Source organism: Podarcis cretensis, assembly GCF_951804945.1.
Source record: "Podarcis cretensis genome assembly, chromosome: 8".
NCBI classification, from domain to species: Eukaryota; Metazoa; Chordata; class Lepidosauria; order Squamata; family Lacertidae; genus Podarcis; species Podarcis cretensis.
This window is the reverse complement of record NC_137177.1, coordinates 49,324,698-49,337,619: the sequence shown is the minus strand read 5'-3', so window position 1 is coordinate 49,337,619 and position 12,922 is coordinate 49,324,698. Positions and strand designations below refer to the sequence as shown.

Genomic DNA, 12,922 nt, shown 5'->3' with positions numbered 1-12,922 from the left:
ATGAGCTGAAGGTGACTGTAAATCCAAGTGTTAAATACCTGAGCAACAGGCTTTTCTGTAGAGGAGCCAAATCCTAAAGAAAGATATCAGAGAATATCCAGGAGGCAAGAACCTCACAAGCAAGAAAGAGTGCATCCTCACTGCATGTATTTGTTGTGTAACATGGTACAAGTACTAACAACAATGCCAGTATTTATGTGCCCTCATCATATTTGTGTAATGTGATATGATGTGAAGTTTCAGTTAAGAGTTTTCTAGACCCAAACAGTATTTGTTGCTTGAATAGCTGGCCAGACAAAATAGCTGATTTCTACCCTCTGAGTCTGCAGTGTAAACAAGGAGAACAGAGTAAAGAGCCTGTATGGTGGTGGATTATTTTTCAATTTCATACTCCCATTTCTTATTTCTCCTGCCTGTCGCTCTGACTGTGGCACTTTCTCCTAGGTGCAGCCTCCTGTGCGTGAGAATGATGAAGACAGAAGCATCGCTAGGCTGGATGAAGGGCTAGATGAATTTTTCACAAAGAAGGTGATTCATGAGCATTTACAGTAAGTGAAGAGTTTTCCTCAGTCCAGTCGTTACCAGTGAACAATATCTAGATGGTGGGGCATTTCTGCACCATGGGGTAGAAATCAGGGAGCCAGCCCATGACATAGGCAAATATTATGACAATGATAAAAGTTTAATGAGATTTGTTAACAGTTTTCGCAGCAGGCAGAACTATTGGGCAAATTTTGCATGAAGAATTGGATTGTTTCGCATGATGAATACATTCAGTGCTGAAATGGAGCACAAATGCTGTTTCCTAACATGGAGTGGCAATGCTACTTAATGCTATTTAAGGAGCCAATGCTTTCCCAAGCAGAGTAGCTTCCACTGGCACTATTGTATTGGCAGTTAGCTTCCTGAGGTTCTCTGTTTTGATGTTGGGGAACATTCAAAACTGCTATCTTCAACCTGTGCAGACAAGGCATTTGTCATTTTCTGTCACAGCGTGGGTAATTATACTGGCACCTGACTGGTTCTTCCTTCATTTAATACACTGAGTTCATTGTGGGCATATTTGTACCAAGGGTGCCCTATTCACAAAAATTCACTAGGATTCCAAGATGTCAATATGACTGCAACTCCCCAAGTAATTCTATTCTTATTTCTTGTCTGGTTGCAGGCCTGCATCATTGGAATCCTGCCTGGCAGAAGCCACGCCAACACCATCGGGTTCTCGGACCTTGAAAAAGAAAATTGGACACTTCTTTGCCTTCAAGAAGCCGAAGTCAAGCCGGGGTTCCAGGCCAGAGAAAGAGCCCGAGGGTAGTCCCTCAGCAACAAGGGGCAGGAAGCTGATGCTTAGTGACATTTTAAGGGCCCCCAGCAAAGCCAGCGAGCCAACTAAAGCACTAAGCAAGTCTGAGGAAGGAGGGCTGGCTTTGGAGAGCAGAGGTTACCTGGAGCAAAGCCAAACTCCAGACAGTGCTCGAAGGGCCAGGCCAAAATACTCCAGGGAGGGGAAGTCCCAGTCCCTGATTCTTCTGTCAGGCGAAGATGAAGAGGGTCTTGGTGTGAGACATGAGAAGGTAAGTCTTTTCTATCTCGTGTGTGGCTCAGTATTTATTTAATTAATATAATCTTATTTCCACCATGGAACTCAAGGTGGCATACATGGAATTCCCAGTCTCTTATACACTGACCAGATCCAGACCTCCTTAGTTTCAGCAAGACTGTTCCATTACGTGTCTATGGGACATTGCATGTGATGAATCTGGTCTTTTAAAGTCAAGAATGTGAACACTCAGTTTAGCCCTAAGATGGAAGATGGTGAGTCCTATGATAGAGATGACTGGTCATGCCCCTTTGCTAGGGAGAAGAAAAAACAGGTTTATCCCTAACAAAGCTAGGCATAAGCTGCAGTTTTCTGTGGTGGTGTTCACAGACCAACTGTCAAGATATCTTCAAAGAACACATGCTTCCAGTTGTGTTCATGTGTCAAGAAAGGGAAGCATCCTGTAGTTGTTGACTACTTCGTAGTGAGGGGGATGTTATACAGGGGGATGTTGTCTATTTTATCTCCCCTGCTTGCTCAAACCCAGTGAGACAGAAGACTGTCAAGAAGCAGCTGTAGAAGTTCTTTGTCATCATAGCAATGATTGCTGTAGGGTGGAAAGATGGATCTTACTAAAATTTCAGCTGTGGGAAAGGGACTGGATACTCCATTACTAACTATTGGACTGTTTGGGTGAGTGTGAAGAGCAGATGGTGGCTTGTGCAAGGCACCTGGTATAAAGCTAGCTTGCCTGACTGTCCTGGCAGTATCCAGATAAATGACCACAGAAAGGACCCCCACCCCTGGCTCACACAAAATGTAAGGTTTAGCAACACAGCCAAGCTATGATGCACAGCCTAAATAGCTAGGTAAAGCTCCCAGTCTGTTTTGCTGAAGTAGTAAGTGGCATTGCAGCCCAGATTTGTCATGTGTTTTGTCCTATAGAAGAGGCCTTTTGAGAAGAGTGATGGGGAACTGCCCAGCTCCTTTGAACAACGTGTCCATGTCATGCTGCATCGGATTGGTGTCACTAAGGTGTTATCCACTGAAGGTAAAAAGAAACAGGTGAGGACAATGCTGCTTTTGGTGGTGGGTCTTTTAGCAGTAATAGTGATTTTTGAATTGTTTGGAACAGGCAGCCTCCTTTGGGAGAAGCTAAAAGTGTCATGAGAGCTAGGGAATGAAATGTGTTCTGAGCAGATTATTTTCTTTGCCTGCTTTGATTAGTTTAATTTTAAATAAAACACTGTACTTAATTGCAGCCCATTTTTGCCTTAAACGGAAAAATAACTAAGGCTGCAATTCTGTACACACATACCTGGGGGTAAGCCCTACTGAACGCAGTGGAATGTACTTGTAAACCTGCATAGGATGCATTGTTAGTGTGAGTCTGTAATGCCAACAAAAGTAGTCTCTATGGAAAGAAATGCACATCCCAAATGATCTGCTGTTTGTTGCTTAATGGGCTTGCTCATGCACATCAGAGTCTCTTCAGTAGTGGGAGTTCCTGGATAGATGTTCCTCTCTTTTGGCAAAAATCCAGATTGTGTTGCCTTTTAATCCATTCCATCTCCAAGATGCGGTTCAATCCCTGGTATCTGATGGACACTTAAGTGATTGTAGTGGGATATTCCATTGCCCATGAGAACAATAGTATTACAAAATTGCATGTAAACTGTCCATTACTGGCACCCTCCCTCTCATATCCACTGGGGCCTATCCCAACAGCATCCTAATTCTTACTTCAGTCAAACTGAGATCCTCTCCATTTCCTGCCAAGTTGTAGGATTTCCTTTTCCTTGCCTTTCTCATGTAGGCTACTCTAGAGACAGTGTTTTCCAGAAAGCATTATCCCCTGAGAGTTTTTCTTTGCATTCTTTTGCAGAGCAAAGATGGGGAGATTAAGAAAGCTGGTTCTGATGGTGAGTAGCAGCTGACTCTACTTCTCCCCTGCTCCCACTATTCACTATGTTACATTGCTTGAGCAGTCCATACCTTGTCCTTCCTGTAGGACAAGAAAAGTGTTTCAAATTTCCAGATGCCTCAACCCTGGAATCCAAAATACTGTACTGTGCTCCCAAGAACCAGTACCTTAGGGCTCCTATCACTACACCACATCAAAAACCTGCTCTTGAAACTCCCCTAGCTTCATAAATGGGTTGCTGTGTGAAAATCACAGGTGCAAAGCCCCCTTGGGTATGTGGAATTAAGGAGCACACAAAACAGACCCCAGTTTTAACAGCAAGCATTTCAATGCCTCCGTTTAGAAAGAGAAGCACAGAGAAAACTGCAAACACTTGCCTTCCGACTGTGCACTGAGCATTGATGACATCTACTGGACTTGAAAGGGATATTCCTGAGAAAACACAGAACTCATGCCCATTGCGTCTTTCCACCCACTCATTGCTTGTTGTTTTCTTTGTTAAAGGAAAACCAACAATACCACTGCTTTGTTTGTTACAACTTCTTCATTGAAGTGCTCTCTGTAAACCTTAGGAAATCTGAGGAAGGCTAGCTACAGCCAACAGTGCTGTTTTCACTGATTCAGGAAGATCATGTTGGGAACCAACATGTTGCAATTCCTTTTTTTATAAATGTTTTTATTAAAAGATTTTCCATAAGTAACAAGTATACGTTCAGTGTCTCTATTTTCAAATAGTAGAGTCTTTCACACAGATCAATTGCAGTCAATTTGAGACATTTTTGTTATAAGCAATGTGGGGTTGAGGGGGGAAAAGAAGTAGAGAAGAAGGTGGTGGGAAGAGACAGTAAAGTTTCATTCTTTACAGAGTATATGAGTGGTGCTTTTATGTCTATGGTGTGTGGATAAGTGTCTTACTTTTGCTGATGGAGTGAGAGCAAGAGATCATGCTACACATAATGACAAATGATTTACCGGTATATTAGCATCAACTCACTGTTTCAAATTCTATTTTATAATGTAATGGTTCCAATCTTCTCAAATATGAGCTATGGGGGTATCTTTCTGCAAGCAAGAGCAAGGTATTTTCATGCTAAGTGAGTAACTAGAGCAAACCTGCCACAATGATGTGGAGATTTGTGAGAGCATGACTCCCAAATTTCAAGCTGGGCCAGCAGGATATACTGCTGGCAGAGGTGTCAACAGCCTGACTGCTAGGGTGGTGAACCTCTGGCCTGCAGGCCAAACTTGGTCCCATTTACCCCACAAGGCTATTTTCTCCAAACCACACCTACCTGCCCATCTGCTGATGGGCAGGAGAGGGTTTAATCCTGCATTGGCGGTGCACTGTTCCCAGAAGGAAACACGATCATGTAGCCAAGGCAGTAAGATTTAATTCCCACTCAACAGCTGATGAACGGAGGGTAAATCTGCTTAGTTCAATCATGCCATCATTCCTGTTTAAGCCCCCAAAATTGGAGTTTCAAAGTGTGGGGTATGTCTGAAAGGGAGTGCTTCTCTCAATATCCAAGAGAGCAGTGACAGAGGACGGGAAAGAAGCATGCATTGTACAAGCTCATGTCTCCTCTCCCTCACCCTCCACTACCTGCTCCAATTTTTAAAGGCTTGCTTCTTCTCTCCCACCCACCCCTTTAAATATCTGAGAGGGTTGTGGTGGGTAGGAGAAAGGAGCAGGTTTAATGCAGGTTTCTTTCTCCTCCTTGTGGCACCCACTTGCTCAAATGTTTAAAGGACTTTTAGAGCTTGGGGCAACTGGCAATCTCCAAGATTGGGAATTAAAGATGCGCAAGGGATTTTGACATGTGACTAACCCCACTCGTATATCAAATTTGGCCTGTGACAAGGAATCTGGCACATGGAGCCAAAAAGGTTGCAACTCTTGACATACAGAGAACTAATTCTCTTGAGATAATATGCAGCATATAATGAGCTTGCAATGGTGTTCAAGTTCTCAATGAAGTGGTTAACCTGTGCACTAGCTTTATCACTTCACACTGGAGGAATTTGTGCCATTCATATGTTGCTTTTTCCATTATTAAAATTTAGTAACGCATACATGAGGTTCCCAGGCTATATCTCACCCTGGCACTGAACCTGCTTAGCTTCATTACGGTTGCCTTCAGACTATCCTCCATACAAAAAAATCCCATACATGTAGAAAACTAGATGTCAAGCAGAAGAGTTCTAGTTAGTTTTCTACATGCAGGGAAGGATTATATCATATAAGCCTCCAGCTGCATTCAGCAGGATCTTGGTTTTTACAAGTTTAGCTGCACTTTGGGTAAATAACCCTTTGACCTTCAGCAGTAATCCATGCCCCCAAACACATTCTACACCTTGTTTGTGGCCTGCTTCTTGAATGTGGTTGTTTGGTTTCTAGGGGATATTGTGGACAGTTCAGCGGAATCTCCTCCTTGCCCCTTGAAATCACGCACACACTCCATGTCCACAGGTAGGTGTGCTTTGAGATTGGTGAGTTTCCTTTCCATGGTGCTTTATAATACTGTAGTTTTCACTCTTTAGCTATAGCAGATCCGTTTCTTCAACTGTTCACACACTTGCCATGGCAATCTGCATATAGAGCTCAGGGTTAAAGCTAGGCATGGCACAATGGGGGATTTCCTCCCAATGCAAACAACAGCTTCAGAATAACAGTGTTTGTCAGGACCACAGAGGGGCAAGAAAGGGTTAAACTCCCCCATCCCTGTTCCCAATAATGATAAACCCTTTCAGTGGCTGCTATCTGCATTAAAAACAACAACTATGCACAATAAGTACAAAGACACGCCATGTCTAGTTTGGCCCTTAGTCTCAAAGAACACAGATCAGAGGTCATGGGACAAACTCTTGACCCAGCCCCACAGTGGGCTGGGGAATAACAGATCGTTAGTTTATAGCCTCTCTGTATTTGGCTCAAGTTACTTTTGTCCTATACGAACTAAGCAAAAGCACAGCTGCTTCATGCAATGATTTCTCAGAGATGAACTGAAACAGTTTCTACAGAATGCATTTATGTACTGATAGGGTAGGCCACTTCACTTTTTTAAAAAAAAAAAAAATAGTGTTCCGAATGAAACTGCTTTACGTTCCTCCAGGTTTTGCATGGAGATATGGCCCTTGGGATATCTTTGGGGGTTTATGTCAGGAATTCATTTGCCCATAGAGTTCCAGTGTGGTGTAGTGACATTTAATATATTAGGATTAGGGAGAATGTCGTCCAAATTTCCACACGGTCATCAAGCTTACTCAATATACCTCACCATAACCGACCTCAAAGGCTTGTTGTGAGAATAAAATCAGAGGGTGAGCCATGTATGCTGCCCTGAGCAATGTGAAGGAAGAACAGGATGAAAATGTAAAAAAGTAATAATAATGGTAGAAAGAGGAAATAAATAAATGATTTGGAGATGCAGAATCATCCCAGAAGAACTGATCAAGCATGTAAGAGTGGGAGGGGTGTGGGGGTGTGAATGCCTGTCCACTTGATAGTATGTGGTGCTGTATTGCAGATCCCTCCGTGCGGCTTGGTCCTGCTGATGCTGCTGGCAGAACAGGTACAGAACCCAGTGGAGGATCCAGTGAGGGGAGACTATCCTGGAAAGCTCTTGGGAAGCAACTAAATGTAGAGCTCAAGGGAAAGTGTTCAGAACTCAGCTCTTCGCCAAGAAGAGCTTTTGCCGTACAAGAGCCAGCCAGCCCAAGAGATCAGAAAGCAAAAGAGAGCTGGAGCAGCAGTTTGCCCAGGATTGGGAGAAGCACAGCAGGCCCTCTTCCTATGCGGAGGACTAGCAATGCTGGAGAAGGACGAGCATTTGCCGAGCTACAGAATTCATATGCTGACGTAAACGTGATTGCTGGAGGTATGTTCAGTAGATTCCGGTACTAGTGGGGCTCCAGTATTTAAATCCTGCTTCCCAAAATCTTGCTGCTTGCTTCTCTGCCAACATCCCAGAGGCCAGAGCACAGTGAAGCAAGTTTTCTCTATGTCTCAATTTGCTATAATGTTCATTTGGAACAAGGGAGAAGGAAAGTGTAATCTGGCTGTCTCAGCAAACTTGTATTTTCTTGGAACATTGCGTGGGATGTAGCTAATTAATCCAAAGCTTGTAGCTTGCCAGTGATAGGCTGGCCAAATCTGGAGATGTGGCTTAACAGCAAAACCTACTTTCTATGTGGCTGCTCCCAGAATATGCCTGAAATTTGTCAAGGCCTGCTTGAATAGCATATAACCCCTACCCTCTATCTTTCAGACAATCAACTCAAACCCAAATCTCGTCTGAAGCCTGTGGCAAACCGGAGGGCCATGTCTGTTCACGAAGAACAGCTCAGGGACCAGGCCTGTGCAGCAGAGCTGCACCGTAAGTAAACATGCAGAGCACAGCATTCTTTCAGAGCGCAAATCATGATCTAAAGAATGAATTTACTGTCTAGGTGGCTCTTGCAAGAAGCAAAAACACTGCTTCCATGCACCCTGGGGTGCTTTTCAGATAATCCCCTTCTCCCAGTCTCATTTCATTTTGGATTTGTTAACAAGAAACAACTGTCAACGTTTTAGACTTATATTGCTTTTTCTTCCACTAAGCACTGATTCAGTGAGATTGGCCTTCATTCCTGCCCCCTATTTAGAAGTAAAAGTAAGTCAGGTGAATTAATATACAAGGTACCAGTGTTAGGTTTTGTGGTGGTTTGGGAACTGTGTAGGGCAGTGTCTTCAACACTTCAAAGTGTGGGGAACTGGTTAGATAGTAGTCTCAAAATGCTGTCAGCAGAAGGCAAGGGTTAGTTTTTTCTAATATAGGCACTGGGCCTCAGGTATGTACCGAATTACCAGGTACCTGGAATGTTCCTTAAGTGAGACAGGCTGTTGCTGGTCAGCAGATGGGGAGAATGTAAGTTTTACACACACACCACACACACACACACACACACACACACACACACAGAGAGAGAGAGAGAGAGAGAGAGAGAGAGAGAGAGAGAGAGAAATCATATATGATGTTGCTTCATAAAATGTCTGTGAAGAGGGTATGGACCAAGATGGGAGACTATGGTGTTAAATGTGCATGGCTGAAGGAGAAAGAGTAGAGCTATGGAGCTAAGAGTAACATTACCTTTTAAGATAATTCCCCCCGCCCCCAAAAAAATCTGGACCACCAGCCTTGCTTAAATTTTCCATCCTTCTTATTGGTTATCACCAGCTTGTGTCTCATCATATATTACAAATTCAATGAAATAGAGAGGGGTTAAAAATATGGATAGGGGAGAAGAAAGTGTAGGGCATGTAGGCAACAGATAAACTGAGGGGTGTGTGAGTAATCTGCAACAGTCTGAATGTTGGTTAAAAGGGTCAACAATAAGATAGTGCACACATAAAGTCCCAAATGGCCTTATATTAAAAAGGGAGAAAATAAATAAGGCAATCAGAATCAGAAAGGTCAGTGAAACATTCATTAGTATAAAAGACCATTGGACAAGATAATAGGTCATGCATGTCAAAACTGTGATACAAAGAAACCACCAAGCCTCTGTGTGAGATCTGAATATAAGCAGGTTTTGGAAGAAATAATAGGCAAGTCACTGCTTACATGTCCATTGGAATTGCCACTAGCCACATATCCTGATAATGCCAAACTGGGGGTTCATGGATTCTCTTGAATAAAAAGATTATGACAGAAGTGTGTTACAACAACATAAACTGACAAGCAATAAGAATGCCAATAAAAATCTATGGTGGTACCTCTGGTTACAAACACTTCGGGTTATGAACTCCACTAACCCAGAAGTAGCTGCTCCCTGGTTGCAAACTTTGTCCCAGGATGTGAACGGAAATTGTGCACCGCAGGATAAGAATGGTTTCATCTCAAGAACAGACCTTCGGAACGCCTTAAGTTCGTAACCAGAGGTACCACTGTACTTGGAGCCAAGGAATTGAACTCCAAAGGCCATTGTCCATTAGCTGTGCTCATCTGCCAGTTTGTAACTACTGCTATGTACATATGACTTTATTTATATATATATATATATATATTTATTAAAATTTTTAAACATAAATGCAGAAATAAAAAACAATGAAACATATATCATAACATATTTTCTTAGCTTCATTGGACTCCCTCACGTCTCCCGCTCCCACTTGCATCATTGTCAATTCTTACCCGCAATTTATCATCTTGTTTACATTCTTGTATCCCATTCATTTAAAATATAATCTAATATTTCTCCCAAAGGTTTATGTTTTTTCCTCAATCTCACTTGTCATCCTAATTCCATCTAGTTTAGTGGTGCTCAATTATTTATGATCTAGCATCCTTCTTAACATTCAACCAAATTACAATGCTTTTTTAAATAAATCTTAAATTTCTTCCAGTCTTCTTCAACTTTCTCTTCTCCCAGGTCTCGGATTCTGCCGGTCATCTCGGCTAGTTCCATATAGTCTATCAGCTGCATCTGCCACTCTTCCAGTGTGGGTAGATCTTGGGTTTTCCAGTGCTTAGCGATAAGTATCCTTGCTGCTGTTGTTGCATACATAAAAAATGTTCGGTCCTTCCTTAACACCTTCTGGCCGACAATACCCAAAAGGAAGGCCTCTGGTTTCTTAGTGAAGGTATACTTAAATACCTTTTTCAGCTCATTATATATCATTTCCCAGAAAGCCTTCACTCTAGGGCAAGTCCACCAGAGGTGAAAGAATGTTCCTTCATTTTCTTTACATTTCCAGCATTTATTATCAGACAAATGGTATATTTTGGCAAGTTTAACTGGGGTCATGTACCATCTATATATCATTTTCATTACATTTTCCTTCAAAGCATTACATGCAGTGAAGTTCAACCCAATGGTCCACAACCTTTCCCAGTCCTCAAACATAATGTTGTGCCCAATGTCCTGTGCCCACTTTATCATAGCCGATTTAACCATTTCGTCTTGTGTATTCCATTTTAACAGCAGGTTATACATTCTTGAAGGTACCTTAGTCTTAGGCTCTAACAGTTCTGTTTCCAACTTCGATTTCTCCACCTGGAACCCTAACTTTTTGTCATTTTTAAAAACTTCTTTAATCTGAGCGTAGTGTAACCAGTCTCACACTTTATCCTTCATTTTCTCCAAACTCTGCAATTTCCAATTGTCTCCTTCTTTTTCTAGTATTTCCCAATATTTTGGCCATTTGGCCTCCATATTGGGTCTTTTTCGGGCCTTAGCTTCCAGCGGTGAAAGCCACCTTGGAGTTTTATTTTCCAATAAGTCTTTATATTTTGTCCAGACATTAAACACTGCTTTTCTGACAATATGATTCTTAAAGGCCTTATTGATCTTAACCTTGTCATACCATAAGTATGCATGCCAACCAAAAGCATTGTTAAAACCTTCCAGATCCAGAACATCAGTGTCCTCGAGAAGTAGCCAGTCTTTTAGCCAGCAGAAAGCTGCGGCCTCATAGTACAACTTTAGGTCTGGCAGGGCAAAGCCCCCTCTTTCTTTCGCATCAGTTAATATCTTAAACTTAATTCTGGGCTTTTTGCCCTGCCAGACAAACTTAGAGATGTCTCTCTGCCACTTCCAGAAGCACTCCGTCTTGTCCACAATCTGTAGTGTTTGAAACAAAAACAACATTTTTGGCAATACATTCATCTTAATAGCAGCAATTCGGCCTAACAAAGAAAGTTTCAATTTTGTCCAACTGTCTAAGTCTCTTTTAATTTCAGACCAACATTTTTCATAGTTATCCTTAAAAAGACTCAGATTTTTTGCTGTTATGTTTACCCCTAGGTACTTTACTTTTTTAACCACAGTTAGTTCTGTCTCTCTCTGAAACCGTTCTGACTCTGTATCTGTCAAATTTTTTCCCAGCACCTTAGTTTTCTGTTTGTTTAATTTAAATCCCGCCACCCGACCAAAGTCTTGAATCAATTGTAACACTCTTTTTGTACTAGATTCTGGCTCCTGCAGGGTCAAGACTAGGTCATCTGCAAAAGCTTTAAGTTTGTATTGTTTCGCTCCGACCTGGATTCCTTCCACCAACCGGTCCCTTCTGATCATATTCAAGAGCACCTCCAGAACCGAAATAAATAACAGAGGGGAAATGGGGCAGCCTTGTCGTGTTCCTTTTTCAATTTTAAACTCTTCTGTAACCACATTGTTAACTATCAATTTAGCTTTTTGTTCTGAATATATTGCATCAATCCCATTCTCAAAACCCCGTCCCACTCCCATTTCTTTTAAATTTCCCTTCATAAATTTCCAAGAGATATTGTCAAAGGCCTTCTCCGCATCTATAAAAATTAACACTGCTTTTGTATTTATGTCTGTTTGCAAAAGTTCCAAAATGTCAATGATACTCCTTGTGTTAGCAAACAGGTGTCTACCTGGGAGAAAGCCTGCCTGGTCTTTATGAATTACTTCATTTAATACTTTTTTGAGTCTACTTGCCAAAACGTCTGCAAATATTTTGTAATCCACATTTAAAAGGGAGATGGGACGATAGTTCTTAAGTTGTGTCTTTTCAGCTTCCGTATGTACATATGACTTTAGCCCATCTGCCATGAGAATAGAAGTGGGAGATCACTGCCAAGAGCTCTAGAACAGAACAGCATCTGCTGGAGCACTGTGTACAGTGATCCTTAAATATTACACACAGAGTGTACTTAGTGACATTTTACAGAACTGCCAGCCTCATTATCTGTCTCAACTGCAGCAGGCCTCTTTCTCAATCTGGTTAACATGTTCACCTGACTTTTATTCCCTACAGATGCAAAGCTCCCTCTTTGTCTGCAGCGCTCCCCAATTGTGAAATGGAAGATTAAGCCCAAGTCCTTGTTGGAGCCTGGGACATCTACACCATCTGACTCACCAAGTAAGGACAGCCGCCCCTCCCCAAAAAAGTATACAGTGTTTTCCTCCCATAGACACGATTTAATACTTTTCTATAAAAACTTCCCAAGTTGGTTCCAAACTTTATTACTCAACTTCTGTTGATTGCGGCACAAGTGGTATAATTACCTAGCACTTAGCACAGAGGAGCCAATAATCCAACCCCACCCCATGTACACCTGTTTTTTGGACAGCAGTATCTAAGAGATGGTTGATGCTACATTAAGTATAAAATGTTCTGCATTCACATTTTCCAAATCTGACTTATTTTTCAGTGTTGTGTTCTAGTGGGTACTAATCACAATACTTTCCATAGCAGAGGCAGTTCCTGAGGAACATCAGAGAGTATTACTGCTTTCATGTTCCATTTGTGGGCTTCCCATAAGCATCAGTTTGGCCACTGTGGGAAAAGGAACACTAAACTAGATGAGCCTTTAATCTGATCCAGCTGGACTCTTAGGTTTATTGGTTGGTTGGTTGGTTGAATTAATTTATATCCCTCCCTCCCTCCCTCTCTTCCTTCCAAAGGAGCCCAGGTTCTCATTGCAGGCAGTAAAGAAGGCCACTGGTAT

The 12,922-nt window shown here is 42.1% G+C and overlaps 1 protein-coding gene across 2 annotated transcripts in view; it reads left to right on the top strand.

Annotated features, from left to right (window-relative positions):
* CARMIL2 (capping protein regulator and myosin 1 linker 2) overlaps positions 1-12,922 on the top strand; it is a 68,404-nt gene that overhangs the window by 54,483 nt on the left and 999 nt on the right. For both annotated transcript variants that reach the window (XM_079987866.1, XM_079987865.1), the window contains 8 exons: positions 445-548; positions 1,169-1,574; positions 2,486-2,605; positions 3,426-3,462; positions 5,863-5,934; positions 6,992-7,342; positions 7,733-7,840; positions 12,229-12,333. In XM_079987866.1, coding sequence (XP_079843992.1) covers positions 445-548; positions 1,169-1,574; positions 2,486-2,605; positions 3,426-3,462; positions 5,863-5,934; positions 6,992-7,342; positions 7,733-7,840; positions 12,229-12,333 — 1,303 coding nt within the window. The remainder of the gene's footprint in view (positions 1-444; positions 549-1,168; positions 1,575-2,485; positions 2,606-3,425; positions 3,463-5,862; positions 5,935-6,991; positions 7,343-7,732; positions 7,841-12,228; positions 12,334-12,922) is intronic.